Here is a 27,048-nt window from a genome sequence, read left to right as displayed (position 1 = left end):
GGGCCCAGAGTTGCTCAGCACCAGAAACAGCTCAGTCTTCCCAGCTCTTCCCTTCCCTGAGAAGGAACGGGGTCCCAGGGTCCCTAGACACAAAAAAGGCGGGAAGAGCCTAGGAAGATACTGGAGGTAGAGGATGGGAGCTCTTGCCACCTTGCCCTGGAGAGAGCTCATTCTCGTTTTTTCAGGTGGAACTTCCAGATTTGTCTGAAAAACCAGGCTGGAATGGTTCTCTTTTTTTCATATTCTTCTGATCATAGAGGACCCAGTCCACTCTGGATTGGAGCCACTCATTTCTTCACTGCAACTGCCTAGTTACTTATGGTAAAAGAGGAGTCTGGTAAGACAGACTTTGCAGGCCATATGAAGGAATTGACTCTATACTGGTGAGGAGCATGGCAAGTCTTCGAAGGTCTTTTTTTTATTTTATTTTATTTTTTTAGCAGCACTGTTTCCCAGTGCAGAAAGACCCATGCTCCTTAAGAACAGGAGGGGTAGAAAGCCTGTGCCTTTTGACAACCAGCTACATTCCAGCCAGCTTCCATACTGGAAAAGTGATGCTGGCTTCTGGTGTCAGTTCTTTGGCGTCTTTCTCACCCTTGGGTCTTATATCATTCCAGGATATCTGCCTATTGCCCTGATGTCTGCTGACTCTCTCCCTTGAATGAGACTCTCTCCCTGCCTTACCTAAGATCAGTCATGGTGTTGTTAGATGGAAGAAGCTGCCCATGGTCTGGGAGAGAATGGAACCCAATTGACAGGTCTTCATTGATTCCTAATTCTGCACATGACTCTCAGACTCTCAGACTTCATGTTCACTGGCTACACCCACAAGGGGCTCTGGAAGCTTTGTGGGCCTCTTGTGGAGTTCTTTCTTCCATGAAATTCTTCCTTTATCTTTATAGATTATCTGACCTCTGGTCTCTGATTCTCAATTTCAGGTCAAGATGTTATCACTTCTACTTTGCCTTGAAGAGATATTTCCAAGTTTCCTCCTCCCCTTCTCACATGTAGCCTCCTTTCCCACCTCATTCTTTCCAGACAGGTTTTTGAGAAGTTCCAGCCTCCATACAGAACCTCTGGTTCACTTGTCCCGAGAATTTCTGCCTTTTGGGAAGCTCCGTTAGGCATCAAGGTCATTGTTGGCCATTGCTGGCCATCTTCTAGGCCTTGTCCACAACCATTAACTACTCCCGTAGTTCAGAGTCCAACTTAGAGTACCTGAGTGAGCTAAGAAGCAGACAGTTTGAGCTGTAATTTATTCAACCATCCAACCAACATCTTCTGAGTAACTTTTTAAAATATAAATTTATTTTTTATTGGTGTTCAATTTGCCAACATATAGAAAAACACCCAGTGCTCATTCCGCCTTCTGAGTAACTTACTCCACATTAGGAATAGAGATGTGAGCAAGGCAGACCTGGCATCTGGCCTCATTGAGCTCTGGAGCTATGAAGGGATAGTACATGGGGTAACAATTCAGTGTGATCAGTGCTTTTCAAGTCCTGGAGAGATTGTGGGCATAATAACAAGAGCGCATCTATCTTAGTCTGGGAGATCAAGGTGGCCTCCCAGAGGTAGTAATATTCAAGCTGAGATCTCAAGGATGAACAGGAAGTAGTCAAATAGAGAAAAGAAGGGAGAGGGAGCAGGTGTTTAGGCAAAGGGGATAGCATGCACAGAGTTCAGAACATGATGCAACTTGGATCTGGTTCAAGAACTAAGTTCACCATACTGGGGGCACTCTTGCTGTTTGGAATCCAACACATCTCATTGGGGTGAGGGCAGCTGTACAAAGGAGGCTTCGGATGATGTTTCTGCTTGGCCTGGTCCATATGTCCTCATCATCTGAGCCCCATGCAGTGGCATCAGCCTGAGTTTTATCATTTTCCTCCCCTTTTTGCACAGATTTTACAGGTGTCACATCATTGACAAATTCTGTATTCTGTGGCAGCCCACCTATATACACCTGTTCAGATTCAGAGAAGCTCAAGAGAGCGGGAAAAGCAAATCTAGTTGAATAGAGGTCTGCCTGGCAGTAGGATTCATAATTTTAGTAGTTATGTGTTACACGGGTATTTCTTGACAAGTGATGGCTCTTAACGAGCATATACTCCAAATGCATCCATGAATAATCCTTCTTGCAGGTTTAGATGGCCAGATCTCTCAAGTCCTCCCTCCTCCCACTCAGAGTCACCAAACATTCCCTGCTACATTTTCAGGAGAGAGGAGACATATGTACTAAGTCTTGCAAAACAGTTGGGCCTTTACATTTTATAAGTATTTAACTACCAACTGATCTGTGTTAGATAATCTTGTTACTAATCAAAATGTGTTCCTTTTCTTCAGTGTTACATATTTCTTCTGAGTTTAGCTCTCTGTTGAATTTAAACACAAACTAATGCTTTAGAAACAGAGCTTTTCGAATGGTATTGGATTTTGCTTTTGAAACGGAACATTTGACACCAGTGTGGTACAGCTTGCCCTATTCAAGTCTTATCTTTGCGATCCCAAAAATCACATTGGGAATACTGGTATCAATGCAGACATAGTCTAAAGGGTATCGAGGCAAATAGTATAACCTTCTAAGATTCCACCATTTTCTTCTGGAAGGGGTTATTTGATCCCCCACACCCTGCCAAAACAGGGATCTCCAAATCTCCAACTCAAATGCTACAGGAGCCAGGTAGAGAACTTTAAACGAATGAGATTGACACGACTTAATTACAATTTACATTTTAATTATATTAAATGTTGGCAACTGATTCAATTTTTAAAAGTTTACCAGCACTGTGAGAACTCAACCAAACCTATCAGTTTTGCTTCTTTGGCCCAACGACTTCCCTTTCTTCCCATCTTCATATAGGAGCACTCTGTTGTACACACATGAGCTTTTTTTAACAAAAACAGTTACTTTACATTCTCTCTCTTGAATTTTGGTGCCAATGCAACAGAGTAGTATTTCTTATTTTTGATCAATAGACATGAGGTTTATGGTTGAAATAACCTATGTTTTAAACACACTGCATGTCGTATTACTTTAAGAAGTTATTAGTAACCCTTGTACATTCAACGCTTACAATGCAATAATAGTAGCATCACAACAGGATCTGCCTGGTGGAAGGTACTGGAGTCCTCTTCTTCCATGGCCATTCTATTTATTTGAGAGAGAAAGAGAGAGCATGAGCATGAGGGAAGGGGCAGAGCAGGGAGCCTGATGCGGTGCTCTATCCCAGGTCCCTAAGATCATGACCTGAGCCAAAGGCAGACATTTAACCGACCACACAAGTGCCCCTTATAGCAGCCTTTTAATGATCTCAGCCAATTCCCATAAATTCTGCAGCTAATTTCCATGCTGTTCATGTGCTCCATACTCGGTGCCTATATTTTGCATCCTGTGGTATTGAGCAGTACTCTTAAAAGAAAACACACCGAACTTTCCAAAACTAAATGATATCTTAATTATAATAAAGGCACCCATTTCTACATCAAAAAAACATAGTGCCAGAAAGTTTTCTTCTCAGCATTTGACTTAAACTTAAAGTCACTTTAACTTTGACTTAAAGTTAAATTTTGAGGTGGAATTTTCAGAATCTCATAATACCGGGACATATTTTCTGACCTAATCAGATTTATTTGAATATAAACATTAAAATGTTTGGATAAAAATTAAAGGGTCATGTATTTCAAAATGTTAACATCAAATTATATGAGGTCAGGGCTAGGGATCCCCAAATCCTTCAGACAGTGGTAACTAAATAAGCCTGTTTTACTTGCTGTTCAGCATGGAGGCTGTGGTTGATTTTTTCTAACTTACATTATTTCTGCAATGGAGGCACAAAAAATAAGTTTAGTTGTAGGTACCAATTGTATAGGAAAACCTTAGTCCTAAGGCAAAATCTTCAAAATCATTGAAATTCTTTACATATATTTTTCCTCTCTTCAAATTTCATAACATAAAATCAATAAATTCATAAATCACAGTAGGAATTGCTCTGCTTGTTCCATTCTCCAACTTTGGTGGTATTTTTTTTTTTTTTTTTTTTTTTTTTTTTTTTTTTTTTACCTAGCACATATTTGTGTTTCCAGGATGCCTGAGGTACAGATACAGGTTAAGTAATCAGCCCAAGTATTCTTTCCACTTTAGCTTTTTTAAACTTTAAAATTTAAAACATTCTCTGAAGGGAGGAATCTCTTTTTAAATCTTGAAATTTGGCTTAACTGAAGAGACCAATTATCTGTTATCACATCAACTCTCCTATCACCATCCTATAATTAATTGTTTAGGTAATTTCTAACTGAATTTATATGGTTTTATTTAAATATCACCCTGGGTTCTGAATAATAAATATATATAATTATCTAACTAGGTGAGCCATTTTTTCCAAATTTTATCCAGGATCCTACTTCATTCAGTGTTTAACAACTAAACTTTGAGTTAAAGTTAAATTTTGAGCTGGAATTTTCAGAATCTCATAATACCAGGACATATTTTCTGACCTAATCAGATACGGATCTTAGCTACAACTGTTATGCCGGTCAGTTGACACTCGTATCTGTCTTTGACCCTTATACTTATTTAATTCCTAAAAGTATTCCTCCAGTGAAGACCCGACTGGGTAGGTTTCACAGTAGAGCTTGAGACTACTCAAGTTAACGTTTCACTTCCTGAAATTAATTCTACCTCTGAAGGTAAAGGGAGGTGCTTGCCCTTCAGCTTGACTCGGAGCGGATCACCCAAAGCTGATCATGAACACTTTTAGGTCGTGGCAATGGCTTTAATCCTCTGACAAGCCCTTCAGGTACAGGTATACAGCCTACACAAGGAAAACGCAGTCTGGGGGCTGAGATTCTTCTCTCTCAGGAGAACCTGGAATCTCAGGCTTGTCTGCCTTTCTTCCCTACTTCCTGGTTCTCCTGGGTCAGGACGAAGGGACAATAGAGTCTCTGTTCTTTCTTGGTCTACGTACCTATTTTTCAGTCCTCCTTGAAGCACTTCTTCATTTTTAAAAATTATAGTAAAATTGGTATATCATAAACTTTATCACCTTTACCACTTTTAAGTGTACAGCTCAGTAGTGTTAAGTATATTCACATTTATTGTGCAACCTATCACCAGAATTTCTTCCTCTTGCAAAGCTCTAAATCTGTACCTATTGTAACAATATCTCCGTTTCCCCCTCCAGCCCCTGGTAACCATCATTCAACTTTCTTTATCTATAAATTTGATTTCTCTAAGATACCTCATATAAGCGAAGTCATGCAGTATTTGTCTTTTTGTGACTGGCTGATTTCACTTAGCACGATCTCTTCTTCAAGGTTCATCCCCGTTGTAGCATGTGTCAGGTTTTCCTGCCTCTTAAAGACTGAATAGTATCCCACTGTAGGAATACACCACAGTTTGTTTATCCATTCATTGGTTGAAAGACATTTGGGGGATCCCTGGGTGGCGCAGCCGTTTAGCGCCTGCCTTTGACCCATGGCGTGATCCTAGAGACCCGGGATCAAATCCCACGTCGGGCTCCCGGTGCATGGAGCCTGCTTCTCCCTCTGCCTGTGTCTCTGCCTCTCTCTCTCTGTGTCTCTCATGAATAAATAAATAAAATCTTTAAAAAAAAAAAAGACATTTGGGTTGCTTCCACCTTTTAACTGTTGTGGATAATGCTACTGTGAACATGAGTGTACAAAGATCTCTCAGCTTTCAATTCTTTTGTTTTTTTTTATAAACTTATTTTTTATTGGTGTTCAATTTGCCAACATATAGAATAACACCCAGTGCTCATCCCATCAAGTGCCCCCCTCAATGCCCGTCACCCAGTCACCCCCACCCACCCCCCTGCTCACCTCCTCTTCCCCCACCCCTAGTTCGTTTCCCAGAGTTAGGAGTCTCTCATGTTCTGTCTCCCTTTCTGATATTTCCCACTCGTTTTTTCTCCTTTCCCCTTTATTCCCTGTCACTATTTTTTATATTCCCCAAATGAATGAGACCATATAATGTTTGTCCTTCTCCGATTGACTTATTTCACTCAGCTTTCAATTATTTTGGTTATAATACCCAAAACTGGTATTGTCAGATCATATGGTAATCCTACTTTTAATTTTGGAGGGAACTGCCTACTGTTTTCCATAGTGGCTGTACATTCCCACCAGCAGTGCACAGGTTTCAGTTTCTCCACACTCTTTCCAACACTTGCTATTTTCTTCTTCAACATCTCCTCCTCCTCCTCCTCCTGCTTCTACCTCTTCTTCTCCTCCTCTTCCATCTTCTCCTCCTCTTTCTTCTTCTACTCTTTCTCCTCCTTCTCCTTCCCCTCTACCTCCAGCTCCTCCATCTTCTCCTTCTTCTTCTCCTTTTCCTTCCTCTCCTCTTCCTTCTTTTTCTCCTTCAACAGTCATCCTTTTTTTTAAAAAAAAGATTTTATTTATTTATTCATAGAGATGCAGAGAGAGAGAGAGGCAGAGAGAGAAGCGGACTCCATGCAGAGAGCCTGACGTGAGACTCAATCCAGGGTCTCCAGGATCACGCCCTGGGCTGCAGGCGGCGCTAAACTGCTGCACCACCGGGGCTGCCCCTCAACAGTCATCCTAATAGGTGTTAGGTGATATTACATTGTGGCTTTATTTTTTTAAGATTTATTTATTTATTTATTTGTTTGTTTATATATTTAATAGAGAGATAGAGAGCATAAGCAGACAGAGCAGCAGGGAGAGGGAAAGCAGGCTCCCTGCTGAGCAGAGAGCCTGATATGGGGCTCAATCCCAGGACCCCAGGATCATGACCTAAGTTGAAAGCAGATGCTTAAGTGCTGAGCCACCCAGGGACCCCTACATTGTGGTTTTAATTTGTACTTCTTTAATGATTAGTAATGTTGAGCATCTTTGCATATGCTTACTGCCCATTTGTATATCTTCTTTGGAGAAATGCTTATTTAAGCTCTTTGCTCACTTTTTAATAGGATAATGTGGGGGCGTTTGTTGTTGAGTTGTAGGAACTCTTTATTCTGGATATTACCCCCTTATCAGATGTATGATTGGCAACTATTTTCTCCCATTCCATAGGTTGTCTTTTCACTCTGAGCGTGTCCTTTGATGCACAGAAGTTTTAAATTTTGTTGTAGTTCACTTTATCTATTTTTACTTTTGTTGCCTGTGCATTTGGTGTCACATCTAAGAAATCATTGCCAAATGCAAGGTCATAAAGCTTTTCCCATTTCTTCTAAGAGTGTTATAGTTTTAGCACTGGTGTTTAGGTCTTTGGTTAATTTTCAGTTAATTTTTCTATATGGTGCAAAGGGTCCAATGTCATTCGTTTGCATGTATATATCCACTTTTCTCAGCACCATTTGTTGAAGACTGGCACTCTTGTCAAAACCATTTGACCATATATGTGAGGGTTTATTTCTGGCCTCTCTATTTTATTCCATTGATTTGCAGGTCTTTCTGCCAGTGTCACACTGCTTGATTACTGTAGCTTTGTAGTAACTTTTGAAATCAGAAAGTCTGAGATCCAACTTTCTTCTTTTTCAAGATTGTCTTGACTATTCAAGGTTTCTTGAGATTCATATGAATTTTAGGAGGGACTTCTCTATTTCTGCCATTTTCTAATGGCAAAAAAAAAGGACATTGGGATTTTAATGGAAATTTTTGAATAGAAATTGCATTAAATCTGTAGATCTCCTTTGGGTAGTAGTGATATCTAATAATATTAAGTCTTGTGTGAACACAAGATGTCTTCCATTTATTTGTGTCTTTAATATCTTTTAGCAACGTTTTATAGTTTTCAGGATACCAGTGTTCTGCCTCCTTGTTTAAGTTTATTCTTAAGTATTTTATTCTTTTTGTTGCTATTATAAGTGAAACTGCTTTCTTAATTTCCTTTTCAGATTGTTCATTGCTAGTGTATAGAAACACAACCAATTTTGTTTGTTGGTTTTGTATTCTACAACTTTGCTGGATTTATTAGTTCTAACAGGGTTTTTTTGTTGTTGTTGTTGTTCTTGCTTTGTTTTATTTTATTTTATTTTTTTGAAATTAAAGCTCTTCTTGGCACTTATCAGATCAGGCCAGAAGACTCTGCCCTGGATATTTCCTCACTGACTTTCCCGGGCTTCCTTGACTCCTTATGCTGGAGTCATTACTAAGAACATCAGGGGAATGATGCTTTGCTCCATGTGCTGCCACCAGTAGTATCCTCTGGGTTGGTATTTGGACTGAAAGGTGGCCAAGTATTTTTAGGATGTATTTGGTGGTTGGTACCCCAATGCTGAAACCTTGTTCCTACACAGTCCCTACAATCACAACATCCCACCAACAGGAAGGTAAATGAGTACGAGGCCCATAAACCAGAAACTCGGGCACCTCAGGAATTCATTTGGGCCAGCTTGAGGCAGAGCCTCCTTTCTTGAACAGTATCTTGGTGCCTTTCCTGAGGAAGTGGGAATGGACTGACTCGGACTCTGGGTCTCAACCTCATCATTTGCTGCATTAGAATCCCTGACCTATAAGACCAGTTGCACAAAGCAGCTTTATGGAGCTGGGCCTCTGGGGCTCATACAACTTGGTTTGGGTTCAAAAAAGCATTTGGTAGAAGAGCAAGGAGTACACATTAGTTGACAACAGGAGAATGCAGTTATACCACTCCACTGTGTTCCTGTCCAGCTATAGCTCAACTCCACACTAATGCTTTCTTCCAATTCCACCCACTCCAGAAAGGCTGAGCCTCCTTATTTGATATTCCCATCTTCCTGAGGACCCAGCTACCACCCATGGGATGATTTTATTCAGACATTTCTGACCCACCTCGTATAGAATCCTCTCTTTACCAAACTGGTAGAGTTTGAACTAGAGGAGATTGAATTACCTGGGCTAAATTCCATCATCATCTCTCTCTGGGGGCATTGATCAGCCCTTAGCACCTTCAGGGCTGTGTATTTGGGGGCTATACTTAGGAGGTCTAGCCTATTACTCTCTTAGGTCTCCTGAGAAACTTATCTCACCATTTAGGATCACCTGAAACTCATGGTTATTGTGACCTTGATTATCCTGCTGTCAAAAATCATCAAGCAAAAAAAAAAAAAAAAAAAAAAATCAAGCTCCCTGTAAAGTAGCATAAAGAACACCAGCATTCAAGGTGATACCTTTGAAACAGGCAGTATAGAGTCCAGCCTAGAGCCCAGCCTACAACCCAGCTTCATTTCAATTTAAAATTCTGTATAGCCCAGTAGTCCAGGACAATGGGGTCAGTGCCTTCTCATGAAAATTAAAATTCTTGACTTGGCACTGCAAAAGAAGGTTCAGAGAATTTCATGGTCTGTGGCATGGGCTTTAACTAATGACTATCAGCAGCAAAGAGCACCAAGAGGAAGAGCAGATAAAGATCAAACCACTGTACACACAATCCTATTTCCTGTTTTGGGGGCTCCATCTCAGCCTTGACGTTTCTCTTCCTACCTAGGGCTGCTTGGATGTCAGTCCCTGTGCCATGATATCTTAGCTGTGTGCCATCACCATCTTGCAGACCCTATCCACACAGCTGCACTATAAATTAGTACATCACGAAGCCCTGTTAAAGCCTTGGGACTCTGGAGGCCATAGGATCTTCTCTAGCCCCTCTTGGGCCTCAGACAGACACAGGGGCATTCCTTAGTGTCATAGCTCACAACAGTGACAGTCTTCTGAGGTTTGATTCCCTGACCGAATCAGGCCTGTCTTCCAATGTCAAGGCAAAGCCATTAGCAGACTGATCAAGCAATTCTTTCTTTGTCTTCTTGGTTTCCTGAAGAGGATGATCTCATGTCCCTCTTTCATATATCATGTGGAATTCTATTTACACTCTTTTAGATCAGTGGTTTTTAAAGGACTTTCCTTGGAGCCCCCTTTAGGGGGTACTAGGAGAAGATGAAGCAAGAGGAACTTCAGCCCCATCCCCACTCCCCACCTTTCTAGTTTCCGTCAGAGCAGTTCCACTTGTTTTTCATTTTTTAGCTTCATCCTAATATTTTTGTTAGAAGAACAGATTCCGCAGCTTTTTGAAAAGGTTGAGAAACCAGTGATCTGTTCCAAAAGCACTCCTCTGTGGCTAACATTCCCAGAAGTGAAGCACACTCACCAGATTGTATTCTCACCGCAGAAGGTCCGCACTTCCTCTAGGATCCCAGCCACAAGTACATTTTATATCCTTTCCCCCTTGGGATCACTGGGCAGTAATCCCCTGGAGAGGGGCAGGATCTGCTGAAGCACACTCTGCGTGTCCCATTTAAGCACAGCCCCCACTCTCTACACAGACACAGCATCGACTGACACTTCAGGGTCTCAGGGCAGCCTTGGCTGAACCCCACACCTGCCAAGTAAAATATGGACACACACATCACCCTACTGGAGATTGCCTCCCCTGTTGGTGCCAGGCAGTCTGTTCTTCTTTTTCTTTGCCACCCAGGCTTCAGTCTTTGAGCCTTCCCAGCCTTGTGTCCCTTGCACTCAGGATCCGAGGCTCCCCATTGGACTAGCCAAGTTTATCAAGGAATAAAAGAGTTTGGGATGGGTTTTCTTGGGCTCCAGGATCTGAAGGTGAAACCTAAAGCCAGATTCTCACCCTCTCCTTCTCTCCTAACTTACGTTGCCTGCGTGAAGCCTCATGCTATTTCAGAGAGTTATGTTGGTGCAGAAAGGAGCAGGGCTTTGACAGCAGGCCCTGTGGTCTGGACCCCTCTACTGTGGGTTCCTGGGCAGTGCTCCTGAGGCCTTGACTGGCTAGATGTGCAACTAAGCCCTGGTTTCCAGCCCCAGTTCTCCAGCTTTCTCCATGGAACACACTCCCAGATGAAGAGAGAACACAGGGAAGGATCAGACTTGATCTCGGGTGGCCATCCAAGTCTACAGAATCTGTACTTCTGTAGTGTGAACGCCTGGGGAAAGATCAGGGCAAGAGCACAGGGAAGGTGGAAAGTAGGCAGCAGGGCCCAGTGAGGGCCCTAGAAGCTCGGCATGGGAGTTTAGGAAAGGGGTCAAGGGCTTAGCAAGTGTAGGGGGGAAATGCTAACCTTAGAGGCTCAGGAACCCAAGCTTCCTGCCCTCTTTAGGCCTTCGGGAGAGGCACCCAAACTGAGTTTGGTGCTAGGCTTGGAGATTCATCATTGCAGTGCTCAACATCTGGGGACAAGGCAGTAAGTAGGACGAGACAACCATTTTCTGTGCTGTTTGTTCTTGGCCCAGAACCCTCCTCCATTTGAGCAGGAAGGGGGCACTCATGGCACTGCCCTCCAGCTGACTAGCAGGGGCTTACTTCTTTTGTCCTAATCCAATCTGAATACAAAGGCCTTCTCTGAGGACACCCCCGCCCCCTTAGGGCTGAGGCTGAAAGGGTCCCAAACTGCCTTTCCCAAACTCTCAGAACAGAAAGGTCAAGCATAAAGAAGATGCATACAGGGCTGAACCCAACCCAAGATATCGATTGAATCACTTTCCACAAAAGCAAAATCAGTCTTGTTTTTTCCCAGGACCCAGGTTTTCCTGGTGGATCTGGGTTGAGTTCTTTTCCTCCAGATCGATCTGCAGATTATCCTGCTCCTTAAGGAAACCCAAGCTTGTAGCCCAGGGCATGCTCACTCCCTAAACCTCCTCCCAGAGTTGGACTGTGGTGAGCTGCCTTCTTAAGCTCCTCTGGCTACTCTGGGGAGTCCAAGAGGACTTAGGGTCTCCAGGTCACGCCTGGATTTGTCCCCAGAGGACCGAAAGCTGTTTGTGGGGATGCTGGGGAAGCAGCAGGGTGAGGAGGACGTCAGGCGCCTGTTCCAGCCCTTTGGCCATATCGAGGAGTGCACCGTCTTGCGGAGCCCTGACGGCACCAGCAAAGGTGACTTGAGCGGACCCTGGGATTCCCTGCCTCGTTGGGCCGCGCGAGCCTTTGGCCCCCGTGGCCTGAGCCGCCCCATTCTTCTCCTCCGCCCCAGGCTGTGCCTTTGTGAAGTTCGGGAGTCAGGGCGAAGCTCAGGCAGCCATCCAGAGCCTGCACGGCAGCCGGACCATGGCGGTGAGGGCGGGCGCCCGGGGCCAGGGCGAGGCCGGCGGGGTGGGGCCGGGCTTCTCCTCCCCACGTGCCATCGGTGCCCAGCACAGGGCCTGATGGGCACAGCGCTTGGCCTAGGGCCGGGGCTGGGGTCTGGACTGGTCACGGCGGCCTCCCCTGCCCTACCCAGGGCGCCTCGTCCAGCCTCGTGGTCAAGCTGGCGGACACCGACCGGGAGCGCGCGCTGCGGCGGATGCAGCAGATGGCCGGCCAGCTGGGCGCCTTCCACCCCGCGCCGCTGCCGCTGGGGGCGTGCGGAGCCTACACCACGGCGGTGGGTGCCCGCCGGGCGGGGGGGGGGGCGGGGGGGGCGGGGGGGGGCGGGGGCGCAGCCCGCCGCTGAGCTCCACCCCCGCCCCTCTTCCCTCCCAAAGATCCTGCAGCACCAGGCGGCCCTGCTGGCGGCGGCCCAGGGCCCGGGCCTAGGCCCGGTGGCCGCGGTGGCGGCCCAGATGCAGCACGTGGCGGCCTTCAGCCTGGTGGCCGCGCCGCTGTTGCCTGCGGCAGGTACTGCGCGAGGGGCGGGGCCCCCGTGGGCGGGACGGGGAGGGGCGGGGCCCCGGGGGGCGGGGTGGGACAGGGCGGGGCGGGGCCCCGGGGGGGCGGGACGGGGAGGGGCGGGGCACGGAGGCGGGACGGGGCGGGGCCCCGGGGGGGCGGGGTGGGGCGGGGCCCCGTGGGGGCGGGACGGGGAGGGGCGGGGCACGGAGGCGGGACGGGGCGGGGCCCCGGGGGGGCGGGGTGGGGCGGGGCCCCGTGGGGGCGGGGCGGGGCGGGGTGGGGCAGGGCGGAGGGGGGCGGGACAGGGAGGGGAGGGGCGGGGCCCCGGGGGGCGGGGTGGGACAGGGCAGGGCGGGGAGGGGCGGGGCCCGGGGTCGGGCCGGGGAGGGGCGGGGCCCGGGGGCGGGACGGGGCGGGGCCCCGGGGGGCGGGGTGGGACAGGGCAGGGCGGGGAGGGGCGGGGCCCGGGGTCGGGCCAGGGCGGGACGGGGAGGGGCGGGGGCACGGGGGCGGGACGGGGCGGGGCCTCGGGGGGCGGGGTGGGGCAGGGCGGAGGGGGGCGGGACAGGGAGGGGAGGGGCGGGGCCCCGGGGGGCGGGGTGGGACAGGGCGGGGCGGGGAGGGGCGGGGCCCGGGGTCGGGCCAGGGCGGGGCGGGGCGGGGCGGGGCGGGGCGGGGCGGGGCCGCGTCCTGACTCTCCCACCCCTCGGCCCCCAGCAGCCACCTCCCAGCCAGGCGGCGGCCCCGGCTCCCTTCCCGGTCTGCCAGCGCCCATCGGGGTCAATGGATTCGGCCCCCTGACTCCCCAGACCAACGGGCAGCCGGGCTCCGACACGCTCTACAATAACGGGCTCTCCCCTTACCCAGGTGGGCCCTCCGCTCCGCCCAAATCTCCCCGAAACGGAGTGGGGTGCGGAGGGGGGCGGCGGCGAGCGTCTGGGGAAGGGACTTCTCTTTGCCTGCGGCCTCTCACAGCGCCGCTCCACCTCCCGCCCGTCCGCCCACCTTCACCGCGGGCCTCCCGCCCCTCTCTCCCCAGCCCAGAGCCCCGGTGTGGCTGACCCCCTGCAGCAGGCCTACGCCGGGATGCACCACTACGCAGGTTTCACTTGGCGCTACGCGGCCTGGGGGGTTCGAAGGGCCCCAGAAAGGAATAGGGAGATTGGGGGGGCTGGGCTAGGCTCTCTTCTGAGGAGTCGACCCTCCCATCCCCCTACCCCTGGGCCCAGAACGACCTAAGGGGTGAGGGTTCCCTGGACTGGGCCGAATTGATCAAAGGTGGCCAGGCAGATGGGGCCATACTTGGGGGATGGCTTCCGGGGGTCACTGCCTACTACCTCTGTCTCCAGCAGCCTACCCGTCGGCCTATGCCCCAGTGAGCACAGCTTTTCCCCAGCAGTCTTCAGCCCTGCCCCAGCAGCAAAGAGAAGGTGAGGGACAGGGGACTGGAGATCAGGGCCGGTGGGGGCTCCACTCAGGGTCCCTCCCCTGAACCAGCCTGCTGCTGTTCCTGCAGGCCCCGAAGGCTGTAACCTCTTCATCTATCACCTGCCTCAGGAGTTTGGTGATGCAGAACTCATACAGACATTCCTGCCCTTTGGAGCTGTTGTCTCTGCCAAAGTCTTTGTGGACCGAGCCACCAACCAGAGCAAATGTTTCGGTGAGCTGAACCCCATCCACGGGCCTCTCCCACTCCGAATTTGGAGATGGACTGCAGTCCCCAAGCTTGTCCCTCCATGAGTCGATGGCTCCCGGAGATGGAGCGTATGGCACGAAGCAGGCTCATAGACCAGTGACTAGGCTAAGCCCAGACCAGGAACAAGCCCATTTTGAGGTTCACCTGGGGAAGTCAGGTGTCTGAAAGATGTTTGACCAGGTGAGGCTTAAGAGTCTAGGAGAGCAGGAAGAATTTGGGTCTGAGGCCAGAGAGCACCTCCCACCCCAGCCACAGTTTAGAGGATCAGAATGGGAGCTGGAGAGGGAGAGAATCAACCCTTGCCGAGGAAAGACAGGGAAACAGCTCAACCAGCACACTCCCTGCCCCCAACACACACTCTCAGAATTGCCTCCTGTCCTTCCAAGAATTACACCTTTAGGAGACTTAGGCTGTTCGCCTAAGTATGAGTGTGTGTTTGTGTGCATGTGCACATGCACGTGCAAACATGGAGGATGGAGGGGTATTTGATGGAACTGGCCTGAGGGGGCTGGTCAGAGAGCAGGGAGGCCCTGCCAGGCTGAGATTCCAGCTGACCTCTCTGTCCACACCTCCCAGGGTTTGTTAGCTTTGACAATCCAACCAGTGCCCAGACGGCTATTCAGGCCATGAATGGCTTTCAAATTGGCATGAAGAGGCTCAAGGTCCAGCTAAAGAGGCCCAAGGATGCCAATCGGCCTTACTGATCTTCTCTCACTGACCAGCCAACAAAAGGTGAGTCCATGGTGGATCCCGGGCGGATGGGGCCTGAGTGATGGAGGCCATGTCAGCTGTGATGTTCCTTTGGAGATGTTAGAAGCACCCACCTTCTGTCTGGGAGACAAGGGGCAGAAGTTAAGGAGGAACCCTCAGTTGGAGAGTTTGGGTTTCTCCCTCGGTCCAAGGATGGAGATAAATTAGACAATGTCTGGCCCCCACAGTCTTGGAGAGGCCGTTATGGCAAGATCTAACCAGTTAGTTCTCCTCCAGGGACAGTCGCAGGGGGCCATGGGAGTAGAGAAGCTGTGTGGGGGGATGGCAGGGAGGTGGAGAATGAGTCTAGAAAAGTTGTGAAGGCTCGAGTTAGGACTTTATCCTGAAGACTGTAGGTAGGGAACCACTGGGAAATTTAAGCCAAGAGGGGATGAGATGCAGGGGCCGGGCCAATGATGGAGAGCCTAGAGATAACAAGACAAGCAAAGAAGCTAAAGAAGCAGAATCCTCAGGGCCTGGTGGGTGATGGGGAGAGCAATGACAAGCTCCCTTAGGTTTCTGGCAGGGCCAGCTGCCTGCACCTCTAGGGATCTGCTGCCTCAGGAGGTCCACATGGCCCGGCCTCACTTGTGTTACCCTAGGGAGCCCTTTGGAGAGGGTGTGGGGCTAGAGTCACCTTGCCAGGAGGCCCCAAAGTCTGCCTTGCCCTTGCGGCAGCTCTGCTCCTCAGGAAGAGATGTCACTGCTGGGGCAAGCCACTCTTCTGGTCTTGTCCTCCGGGATGATTTTTGCTTTTTTTTTAAATTTTCTCTTTCCTCTCTCCTTATCAACAAATACCCAACAACAGCAACTGAAGAGTGAGAAGAAAGGAAAGGAAAAGCACAGAAATGCTTGAGCGGCCCTTCCTGAAGGAGCAGCCACAGATGGAGGTGGATCAGACCCAAGGCCGGTGCCTGGGGCTCAGGCCAAGTTAAGGATTGTTTTCATCAAGTGGGTTGTCCTGGGCCTGCAGCATAGAGCGCAGGCTGGCAAGGCGGCTGGGGCTGGCTGAGGATTGGCTGTCTAGGGGGACCAGCGGAGGGCCTTGGGGGTGCCAAGGGCTTCTCCGCGAGGGAAGCCCAGATTTACTTCTTTCAAAATCATATCATTCCTTAGAGTTTAGGGACCAAAGGACTATTGCTTTTTAAAGAATATATATATCTATATAAATTAAAAGAAAGAAACAAAAAACACAAAGAAAAGAAAAAAAAAAAAACCACAGGAGAAACGAAAAGACAATATAGAGTCTCATACAAGCTGCCTTTAACTATCCCTAGGAGACAGGGTGAAGGAGACCCGTAAAAGCCCCAGCCTAGGCAGAGGGAGGCTGTGGAAAGATTGTTCTGTGTCTCATTCCCTCTTAATTGTCCCCCTCTCCCCACCTTTTTAAAATAATTAAGGACTTAAGGTCTAAGCTCCCATGCAGGCAACAAAGAGAGTTATGGAAGCAGCGAACCCCACAATCCCCCAACTCAGAGGGAATCCCCAAAGAGGTCCCAGGAGGTCTTTCCCATCCTGCGGGACCCACTAGCCAGCAGGAGTGTCCTTCTTGACAGTCTTGCCTGTGGAACCACTGCTTCCCCAGATAGGAAGAAAGAGGGAGTTTGAACCACCCCAGCCTTTCCCTTCCCCATCCAGATAGACAGAGGCCCTGCCTTTGGCTGAGCCGAGACATCTCCTGTTTCCCCTCACCTGGAGCCAGCCCCGGTGTCCCCTTGCTCCAGGCCACCTTCTGTCTCCAAGTCTATGTTTGCCCACCGGTAAAGTAGGTTCAGGATATACATAGAGGGCTGTGACAACAGACTTGGAAGGTTTGCTACTGTATATACTGCCATTGAGAAGGGGATAATTTTCAATATGTAGAAGCTTCAGAATTTAGAGGTCCCTCTTTACCCAGGACCTGGGAGGGAAGTAGATGTTTTGCCAAAATACTTCTTCATTCCTTTACAAAGTACATCTTTCCTATGCAAGAGTGTCTCACATGTGCTTATCCAAGGTGCTTCTAGATGGTGAGCAGTGTTCAGCTTAGAAGTGGTGTGTGCTCTGTCTGTCTGTCTTTGTCTATCTGTTGTATTCAGTGGGTGCCATATAAAGCTGATCAATGGTGGTGCTTCCTGCCTGCTTCTGTGAGATGGGCAAAAGATTCAGCTTAGAACACCATGACTCATCTTGCCTTGGTCAGCCTGTCCTGGGCCTGCAGGGCCTTGCACATATTTTTTCCCAGGAGGTTAATTCCCCCTCCACCTCATAGACATGCATCAAACTTGTGTGGGGCCCCCGGCTGTGTGGGGGGCACTCTGATCCCCAGATGTCGCTGAGGCTGGAGGCCTCTGATCTGATATCACATCAGACAGTAAAGGATGTGGGGGAGTGGGGTTGGAGGGTTCCTCCTTCATAACAGTTTCTAAGAAAACTTGTTCCACCTGTTCCTCTGTCTTTGACTCATTTTTGGAGGGAATGGGATGAAAAATAGATACGGTACTCACATGAGCAGGTAAGCTGTAATGTGTATCAACAAACTATTTCCAATCAAGAGAGAAAATGGCATTGAAGGCATCATTACACCAGCGCAATGGTGACACACAGACTGATCACCCTGGACCCAGGCAGATGTACGGAGCACCTGTGCCTTCAAACACATTCTCATGGTGGCAGAGAGGCTGTTCACTGCCAGGTGCTGAGCCCTGTGCTAGGAGCTAGGGCTCAGCCGCGTTCTATGTGCTCAGAGTCAGTGGGAAAGACTGACCAATTCATGTTATGATGGAAGGTCACACAGGGTCTATGATCACCAGCAGAAGAGTATCTAATTCAGACTTGATTAGGAAGGGAGGTCAGAGAAAGATTTCTTAAAGGAGTTGAAGAAGAGAAGGGTCTTCAAGGATGAACTGGGACTTTGAACAAAGCTGTTTGGACAGCTGCATCACTTTGATAAATTCTTACTGAGAAATAATAATGATTACCATGTATTCAGTGCCGATTAGGTGGGAGACGGTAGGCACCAAGACAAGACCCTCTTCCTATTCCCATCTCTACCCTGAACCTTAACTCATCCCCGAGTCATATTGAGACACTTGAACCAAAATGGCACTTGGTTAGGGACTGGCAGACTGTGATGCTGCAGAGGTTGGCAGGGTCTAGATCAGGCTTGGCAAAGTCTGGCCTGTGGGCAAATCTGGCCTGCAGCCTGGTTTTGTATGGCCTACAAACAGAACGGTTTTATATTTTTAAAAGGTTATAAAAATAAAACATACATTGAGTATGAGGCAGAGGCCATATGTGCCTCCACAAAACAAATATTTATCTGATCCTTTAGACAAAAAGTTTGCTGACCCTTTAAGATCATGCAAGACTTGTACAATATCCAAAGAGTTTGAACAACATGGTGTGTGTGTCTCTGTTGTGTGTGCATGTATTAGTCTGGACTCTTTCAGTTGCAAGTATCAAAACCCCAACTCAAACATGTTTAATCCAGTAGGAAATTAATTGGCTTACACAACTGATAAACCGAAGGATGGGTCTACCCTCATGCATGGCTGGATCTAGAGGTTCAATTGATGACGTCTCCCATGTCTTGGATCTGCTCCTTTTGTATGTCGACCTCACTGGTTCTAGCTCTAAAGTCCTAGGGAAGACTTTGGCCGCAATGGACATGTGCCTACCTCTAGGGTGAAAGAGTGGGCCACCATAATTGACAACCTCATCAGGATCACGTGGAGAGAAGAAATGGGCCCTTAAAGGAAGGAATGATGGGTAGATAAGCAGCACGCATCCACTGTATTCCACCCCTTTATTGCTCAGCAGCCACCTATATTTTTCTTGACAAACATACAATTTCAAAAATGTGCCTGCCCAACAGTGAAATGATCCTCGGCCCAATAAAAATGGGAGACAAAGCGGAATCATGTCTAATTGCCTTAGGTAACCCTCAGTTCGGGGTCCCTTTGTGATGTGCAGTTCTTGATCAGGTCTGGATGTAACTTATGATTTTAAAATCTATGGCTAAAAGATTGATTTAGCCATCCATTTGGAACAGGGGAGAAGAAAAAACAATGGTCACTAACCTATAGCATACAGTACATTTTTCTGGACAGTGGAGTGAATTTCTTGGTTAACAAAACTGATTGCTCTTAGCCCTTTCCACTGGGAAATACCTTCTATTATCTATTGTCCTTTATGAGAATCCCTCAGATGTTTCTTCTGGAACTGAAGCATCCTTCTTTCCTTTGGACATGGCTTCAGACCCAAAGATTGCCTTAGAGGTTATGCATTTTCAGAGCCCTGTATGCCAGGGCTGAGGATTCTCTGGTGATATAATTGCTTTAAAACCAATTGATTTGATTTCTGGACCCTCTGTGAGCTAGTAACCATCATCAAGAATCTTGCTGGGTCTTGGTCCTTGATCCTGGATCAGGCCCTTGTGGTTTCTGTTTCTTAGCAATTGGTCACACTTTGCCTGTTTCCTTCCCCATCAGCTTCATGGTCTCCACAATGGTCTGTCTATGGTGATATGTAAATCTTAATCTGCTCATGCCCCCAAAGAAACATTATCTATTCAACACTTGGCTGGCTCATGCTCCAGTAGCCCTGACCAGATGGTCAAAATCCCTGAGTGGTACTGGCTCCTATGCCTCAGCCCCAAGGAGATGCTTAGGGTAGGAGGGAGGCAACCATACAAGCATTCATTTGGGCCCACCTGCAGCTTGCTCTATTCCTCGCCCTCTGGCCATGGTCCATTATTACACTGAGGCCACATCACCAAAGCAGTCCTAGGAGGAGTCTGTCAGTGGATGTTGAATTTGCGGGCCCTCTGGGAACTTGTGTCACTTGGGGACTATGAGGTTTTACAGCCTTTGGCAGGGCCTCTGGAATTTCTTTCTCCTGGGTGTCTTAGATGTAGGAAGAAAAGACCTCTAGTCTGAGATGATGAATGATCTCTAACATTGGAAGCAGCTCTGGATCTTCTGTGTGCTCTGACCAGAACTGGAGTCTCGCCTCTGCCTCAGTGGAGCATAAGATGCATGGAATACCTTCCCAAAGAAGGTGCTAAGGACATGGAGATCACAGGATCGCTCTTCATAATTTCTAGCTTCGGCTGTGATCTTTGGGCAACCACTGTTCTGAGCGCACCTGCCTGCATTGTGACACAGCCAAATCCAGCAGGGACTCAGAGGCTGTTTTTGGCCTCTGGGCCTCCCCTCATGGCCAGCACATGTATATAATTATGTCACACAACCTTATGTTTTTGGGAAAACCAGTGAAGGAAGAAACCTCATAGACTCAGGGAGTTCAAAGCCAATGCAGCCTAAGTAGCTGCTTTTCCAGGCTGAGCCATGTGGGGTCCACAAAGAGGTGACCAAATCTGTGCCAAGCGCAAACTCAGAAAGGGCAGAGAGCCACCGTTTCTCTCCGTAGCCCCAGTTTTACACACTGCTATCAGTGTTCTCCACCCTCCAGCAGCCTGGGTTGATGAGAACCTTTAACTGCCTGGCTATCTGTAGAGGGGACTTTGAACTTCCAGGCTCTGGCCTCCTGCTTTCTAGATGTCTAAAAGCAGAGACCCAGAAGGCAGAGCATCTGTAAGCCTGGGTCTGACTTTTCCCAAGAGAAGTATAAGGTGCCCGGAAGAAAATGCAGGGAAACACAAAGATAGCCTGTGAAATGAGCCTCAGCTTCTCCTATGGATAGGCTAGAAATGGCCTGGCCCCTCTACCCCCATCCCCATTCCCATTCCGACCTTGGCCCTGGGCTCTGGACAGGAAGCCCTCAGTCTGGGCTAGATTCTCTGCATTTGAACAGGAAATCTGCCATGTCTACACAGCAAGGACCTTCTTGCTATCTCACTGTTGGGACTTAATGTTGGGACTGGAGCTCTGATTATGGCTCCATGTCTTAGCCAAAGTACTCTGGAAACAGACTCTGAAGCAGGGGTTACAGTGCTCACACTGTTTGGGGAGATGGAAGTCCAGGATGATGAGAGGGGAGGAGAGACATGAGTCAGGATCTTTCCTGACAAGAAATGCAAAATAATGCATTACATGTTGGTGACATCATATGAGCCATGAGGAGAGAACAGGTCACTTGACAGTGTTGTTTTCTAAGCACATCGTATTTGCAAGGAGAAACCACCTGGGAACAGTTCACTAAGCGGAGAATTGAGATGGGGTGTATCCATATGTTCTTCCTCTCTCCTTTCCCTCCGGTCAAATTGTATCCCACAGAGAGCTACCTCCACTGTACTTCTGAGATGCATCATTTTTTTTTAAGATTTTATTTATTCATGAGAGACAGAGGCAGAGACACAGGCAGAGGGAGAAGCAGGCTCCATGCGGGGAGCCCGACGTGGGACTCGATTCCTGGACTCCAGGATCACGCCCTGGGCTGAAGGGAGGCGCTAAACCACTGAGCCACCCAGGCGTCCCATGAGATGCATCATTTGCCCCCAGATGGCTGTTTGGGAAGTCAGATTCCATGGCCTGCTATGTGGCATTTCTACCACAGATGTGGAAGTGGAGGGGATATTTCACGTAGGTGGGGACTTAAGTTCAAGAAGGCACATGAGGTTTGTGACCAGTATATCTTACATTTTCCTACAGGATTTACAGCCAACATCCCAGGCACCAGAATCCCTAGCACTGGCTGAATTCTAAGTGAAATAAATAAATAAATAAATAAATAAATAAATATTAATTTGGGAGAAAAAAAGATGCATTCAGGTGTGGTATGGAGGATCAGACTTTTTCTCTGGAATTCCTTAGGCTGTAAGCTCAAGTTTCTCCTGTTGGATATCCTGTATCTATGCCTTTGTATTCACTCACTTTAGCTTGAGGAAGAGGATCTGGCTTTTATAATCTGTAAGAGCATGATGACCCTTGGCAGTCTAGCTTGCTGGCCACAGGCAGAAAAGGTAACTCTGAACAAAACTGGTTCTGGTTCGGGCAGCACAGAGGCAAGCGGAACTGCAGGATCCTAATGAAAATCTTAAGAGGCCAGCACATTTCAACATCCAGACTTTTTTTTTTTCCAGTGTGTCCCTGAGATCTCCATCAAGGATGGATGCATGACCCAAATCTTAAGATAAAATAGAAGATCATTTAACCAGCTAATTTGATATTACATAACATGGATTTCCAACCTCCCAGCCAAGGGTCATCAGATCCCCGCTGGCCCCATTTCACTTTGGTTCCATCACTTTAGAGTCTGCACACCCCATTCCATTTTAGTGTTAGAAGTGGTTGAGTGGCAGGTGATAAAAAAAGTAGCATAAACCAGCTTAATCAAGAAGGAAACTGAGAGGTGTAGTGTATTGCTGGAATTAGGCAAGTCTGAATTCAAGGGTTCAAATAAGTGTCATGGGCTATCTCCTTCTCCATCTCTCAGGGCTCTGCTTCTCTTTGTGCTTTGGTCCCATTCCTTTTCCCATTCTCTGTGATAGAGAGAGCTGGGTGCCATATGTTCCTAGCACTGTGGCCTCCAAAGCAAGAGAGTTTTGAAGAGAACATTGATTGGCTCTACTTAGGCCACGAACTCATGCCTGACCTAATCACTTTGGGCAAGGTGATGGAGTCCCCTGCCTGGCCCAATGGGTCACGGATCCATCTCTGGGGGAGGAGGGGAAGACAGAGGGGGCAGAAATGGCATTGTGACTCTCAGCCCCAATGAGGATTTATGAAGTATGAAGACATGTCCTGCAGGGTCTGTAAGAATGTGTGCTTTGACCTGGCTGGAGTTTCGAACGCAGGTGAAGAAGTAGTGAGAGCCAGGTGAGAGCCAGATCCATAGAAAGGGTATCAGTTTTATCACAGAGGTAGGAGGGAGCCATTGAAGGGGTTTAATAGAGGAGTGCCATGATCAGATTTGGGTTTTAAGAAGACTCTGCTGGACCGCCAAGTGGATTCAGAGGAGTAGATACTAGGATAGAGGGTCTAGTTAGGAGGATAGTGCAATCCTGGTGAGGAAGAGCAGGATTATAACATCGGGATTGATTTAAGATGTAGGATGTTTACAAGGTAAAATTGGTCTTGTTTAAACGAGGGCGGGAGAAGTCTAAGATGCTTCTTTCAGGGTTCAGGCTGAACTAGTCATAGATGCCATTTATGAAGCTAGGAACATGGAAGAGATGCAGGCTGACAAGAAAATGTGTTTGCCTATGAGACATACGAATGGAGTTGTCTAAAAGGCAACTTATCCAAAAGGCAACTTGAAGAAGGAAAGGAGGAAGATATAAATTTGGGAGTCCTTGTCACCTGCAGTCAGTGTGCCACACGGGATGATTGAAACAGAAAAGCCATTTGTTGAAAGGGCACTGGGTGGGTCATAGTATCGCCAAGCAGGACATGCAAGCTTGGGAAATGAGTGGGAACAATGGGAGGCCATTCCACCAGAACAAAAGCCAAAGTTAGACGTCAGAACCAGAGAGTGAGAGTACTAGAGATTTCATCATCAGTGGATGCTTCATGTCACCATGTCACTAGTGCCCATCCCCCTATAGCTCAAACCATGGGAGAGAGCTGACCCTGCTGTGGCCACTGCCAGGGTGAATTATCCACAATTCTATTTCTCTGAATCATTTACCCCAGAATCCACTTTCTGGGGGCTACTTGGCCAGGCCCTAGTCACATACCTCTGTCTTAGCTGCCAACCCCTTTGATGCCTGTCATGGAATGTATGCTCTGCTTATCTCCAAGACTTGTAAGAAGGAAGGGGAATCAGATTCTGAGAAGCCCCAAATTACCAAGGTCCACTTCAGGTGGGTGCTGTTGAGGTCAATGGGAAGAGTGAAGAGATGAGAAATCAGTGTGGACTAAACTGTTTTCTCATTTTTAGGGAAGATTTTTATTTTTAAGTAATCTCTACACCCAATGTGGGGCTCGAACTTACAACCCCAAGATCAAGAGTTGCATGCACTACCTGCTACCTGAGCCAGCCGGGTCCCTTGTTTTCTTATTTATAAATAGTGAATGACAGAAAAGGAGTCCATTAAGGATGCTGCAGAGGGCCCATGTGAGTGTAGGAAGAAACTGGAATTGGGTAGCCCCTAGGAGCTAACAAAGGGTGCAGGATCCGGGTGGTCAACAAAGCCAAATGACATCAAGTGGTCAAATAAATTAATCCATTTCCAATGGATTTTTCAGTTCAGCAGTCCTTTGCAACTTCACTGAAAGTATTTTCAGTAGGGATTTTGGGAGAAGGTCACCAGATTTAAGCACTAGGTTTAAAGAGTACATGGGAGGTGAGGAAGTGGAAAGTCCCACTACTCCCTAGAAGTTTGCTGCAGGCAAGAAAAAATGTGCAACAGTCAGTAGTCGGTGAGATTAAAATTGGGTGTTTTGTTTTTGTTTTTGTTTTTTAGATGGGCCCAGTTGATCAAGTTTATGTGCTGAGATCAAAGAATAGAGCAGAGGGAAAAGTTGAATATCCATGAAGGAGAGGCATAGTGAAGGAACAAAGTTCCTGAAGAGATGAAAAGGGAATGAACTACACATCATAGTGGAAGGATTAACCTTGGATTTGAAGGGAAACCTTCTTTTCTGAGAAAGAAAGGGCCAGAGAGAGTCAAGTGCTTGGGGGGAACTGGAAACTAAGGCAGTTTCCTCCCCCTTGCCTTCAGTTTCTCTGTGAAGCAGACTGGGGGATGGTGACAGAAGCTGACCCGTAGAAGGACTGCTGGGTACACTGTGGGCACAACTGAAGAGACTGAGTTTGTAGTAGCTCTGCATTGAGTATAAGTTAAGTTAGCTTACATGATTTATTCTAGATAAATGTGAATCAGAGACCCCAAGGTCAGAGGGTCTCACAAAGGGCTTGGGAAGCTTTCAAGAACCAGAGACCAATCTCATCATTTCTGGTCTCGGCCTCTAGATGGTTCATTCTCTCCCTGAAGGTAGTCTTTCTCCATCTCCCATTCCTCATGGAGGTAAATTCACCATAGCTCCTGAGTTTTTTTTTTTTTTTTTTTTTAATTTTTATATTTGTGATAGGCACACAGTGAGAGAGAGAGAGGCAGAGACACAGGCAGAGGGAGAAGCAGGCTCCATGCACCAGGAGCCCGATGTGGGATTCGATCCCGGGTCTCCAGGATCGCGCCCTGGGTCAAAGGCAGGCGCCAAACCGCTGCGCCACCCAGGGATCCCAGCTCCTGAGTTTTTATTTCTTCTGTTCAAGAAACCAGTCCAGTTAGAATAATCCATTTCTCCTCCCTAATCCAAGATTCCCAGGAGAAAACATTTACTTAGCATAACTTGGATTAGGGATCCACTCACAGTTCAAAAAAGCTGCAGCCACAGTGTCAGGGGTCAAACAAAACAGAGCATGGCCCTGGGGCCCATAGACCTGGAGGGTGAGTGTGGAAAATATAAATCCCAAAGAAGAGGGTTCATTAGCTAGACTTAAACAGTGTCCACTCACGAGCACAGTTCTGCAGGATTGGGTGATTTCCCTTATCTTGGTTTAGGATGGGAGAGGAGAGGAGAGGAGATAAATGGCCAGAATGATCCAAGATTATGATTTTAAGGGCAAGCATGTTAACAAAAATGTGATAAAAGTAATTGACCAGGGGCACTTGAGTGGCTCAGTGGTTGAGCATCTGCCTCCGGCTCAGGTGGTGATCCTGGGGTCCTGGGATCCAGTCCCGAATCACGCTCCCCGCAGGGAGCCTGCTTCTCCCCTCTGCCTATGTCTTCCTCTCTCTGTGTGCCTCTCATGAAAAAAATAAATTAAACCTTAAAAAAAAAAAGTAACTGCCCATAGGATCTGGACTGGATAGTAAAAGAAGAGAAGCAGGAAGATACCGATAAACCATGAGTCAGTCAAGATTCATGTGATTCATAAGGAGTAGAAGAGCTGGTGGTGTGAGATGGGAGGGGGTGAAGAGGGGGAAAGCCTGGAAGGTTGTGAAATACCAGATTTTGAGATTTTACTCGTGGGGACCCACCCCCTCTGTTTACCCCCAAGTGCTTGTGTTCAAACACTGCCAGGCTTTTAAACGCTGTTACAGGGCCTTTGTTGTGGGGAACTGTTGTAGGGGAACAGAGCCAATTCCTTCCCCCAACTACTCTGAACTTCTATACTCTGAGACTAAGGCTTTAAGTCCTGTTGTTTTCTATCGCTCGCTTTTTTCAGTTATTATGAGCTATGGGTGTAACTACCCGATGCTAAGACCGTGTTGTGGCCCAGGCTGAGAGAAAGGTGAAAGGACCAGGGAGTCGGCTTCATAAGGAGGGAATCAGAAAGGAGATGCTGAGCATATCCAAGGGAGGGATGGATATGACCTGCCTCTACCACTGCGGGCAAAGCTTTCCCTGGGCCTGCTGTATCCGGCTAAAAAGAGGCAGCGAGGAAGGAGAGTAGATCCAAGGTAAGCCGTTCCCCCTTAGTGCGGATGGGGAAGGGGCATATGGGAGCCCTGACATGCAAGTCTAAGGAGGAAGGGAGACGCGGCCATACCTGAGATCAACTATAACGGCCCTAATTAGGGCTCTCGTGCTTCCTACTCGCAGGTTCTTAGATGCATTATGTTGAGCCGTAGGACACTGCAGGTATTTGACCCTTTACAGCCTGCAAAACAGCAACCTCATAAAGGCCCGAGCTATCACCTTAGCTCACCCTCACCACCACAACCCCGTTACAAGGTATTTGTGCCCCCACTTCACAGATGGGAAAACTGACTCGGAAAGTGAAAGTCGTGGTTCGAGGCTGAGCGGGAAGTTGCCGCGACCGAGCTCAGGACCCAGATCGTTCTCCTGGAGAGCCAGGGCGCTTCCCGGCGACCTCAGGAAAAGCTGGGATGTCTGACTCCGCCGCTGCAAACCAGGGGGGTCCTGGAGCCCCGCGGGGTCGCGGGAAGCCCTCCTCGGTCTCCAGCTGCAGCCGAGGCAGCCGGGGCGGTCGGCCCTGCTCGTTCCTCCCGGCCACACGGGGCGCCCAGCGCCGACCGCCTGTTCCGGGGCGCTCTCCGCGCACCCCCAGACCCGTCGGTTTCCCACGCACCCGCCCCGAAGCTCCGCGCATGCGCCACCTGCCGCTGCCCCGCGCTCCGCCCCCC

General features: G+C 48.3%; 1 protein-coding gene and 1 long non-coding RNA gene across 14 annotated transcripts in view; one reads left to right on the top strand and one right to left on the bottom strand.

The window, feature by feature from the left end:
* Window positions 1-17,436, top strand: part of CELF6 (CUGBP Elav-like family member 6) — a 30,326-nt gene extending 12,890 nt beyond the window's left edge. For 2 of the 11 annotated variants that reach the window (XM_072809507.1, XM_072809513.1), the window contains 10 exons: window positions 11,720-11,848; window positions 11,946-12,025; window positions 12,192-12,335; window positions 12,436-12,568; window positions 13,280-13,429; window positions 13,602-13,664; window positions 13,915-13,992; window positions 14,079-14,222; window positions 14,835-14,990; window positions 15,817-17,436. In XM_072809507.1, coding sequence (XP_072665608.1) covers window positions 11,720-11,848; window positions 11,946-12,025; window positions 12,192-12,335; window positions 12,436-12,568; window positions 13,280-13,429; window positions 13,602-13,664; window positions 13,915-13,992; window positions 14,079-14,222; window positions 14,835-14,962 — 1,049 coding nt within the window. In that variant the 3' untranslated portion in view covers window positions 14,963-14,990; window positions 15,817-17,436. Of the gene's footprint in view, window positions 1-11,719; window positions 11,849-11,945; window positions 12,026-12,191; window positions 12,336-12,435; window positions 12,569-13,279; window positions 13,430-13,601; window positions 13,665-13,911; window positions 13,993-14,078; window positions 14,223-14,834; window positions 14,991-15,816 lie in introns of those variants that run through there. The other 9 variants (XM_072809508.1, XM_072809506.1, XM_072809510.1 and 6 more) reach the window with 7 other exon arrangements.
* On the bottom strand, window positions 362-26,987 carry LOC140623240 (uncharacterized). Of its 3 annotated transcripts, none has more exons than XR_012022912.1 (3): window positions 26,673-26,987; window positions 26,451-26,561; window positions 362-3,151 (listed from the first exon to the last, which is right to left on the bottom strand). It is a non-coding gene; the product is annotated as an uncharacterized lncRNA (long non-coding RNA). The 3 variants fall into 3 exon arrangements; XR_012022913.1 differs by lacking the exon at window positions 362-3,151 and adding an exon at window positions 13,622-15,089; XR_012022914.1 differs by lacking the exon at window positions 362-3,151 and adding an exon at window positions 25,139-25,160.
* Between the last annotated feature and the right edge of the window lie 61 nt (window positions 26,988-27,048).

This window comes from Canis lupus, chromosome 32 (genome assembly GCF_048164855.1).
Source record: "Canis lupus baileyi chromosome 32, mCanLup2.hap1, whole genome shotgun sequence".
NCBI classification, from domain to species: Eukaryota; Metazoa; Chordata; class Mammalia; order Carnivora; family Canidae; genus Canis; species Canis lupus.
Note: the sequence above shows the minus strand (reverse complement) of the source record. Positions and strands in the feature narration are given on the sequence as shown.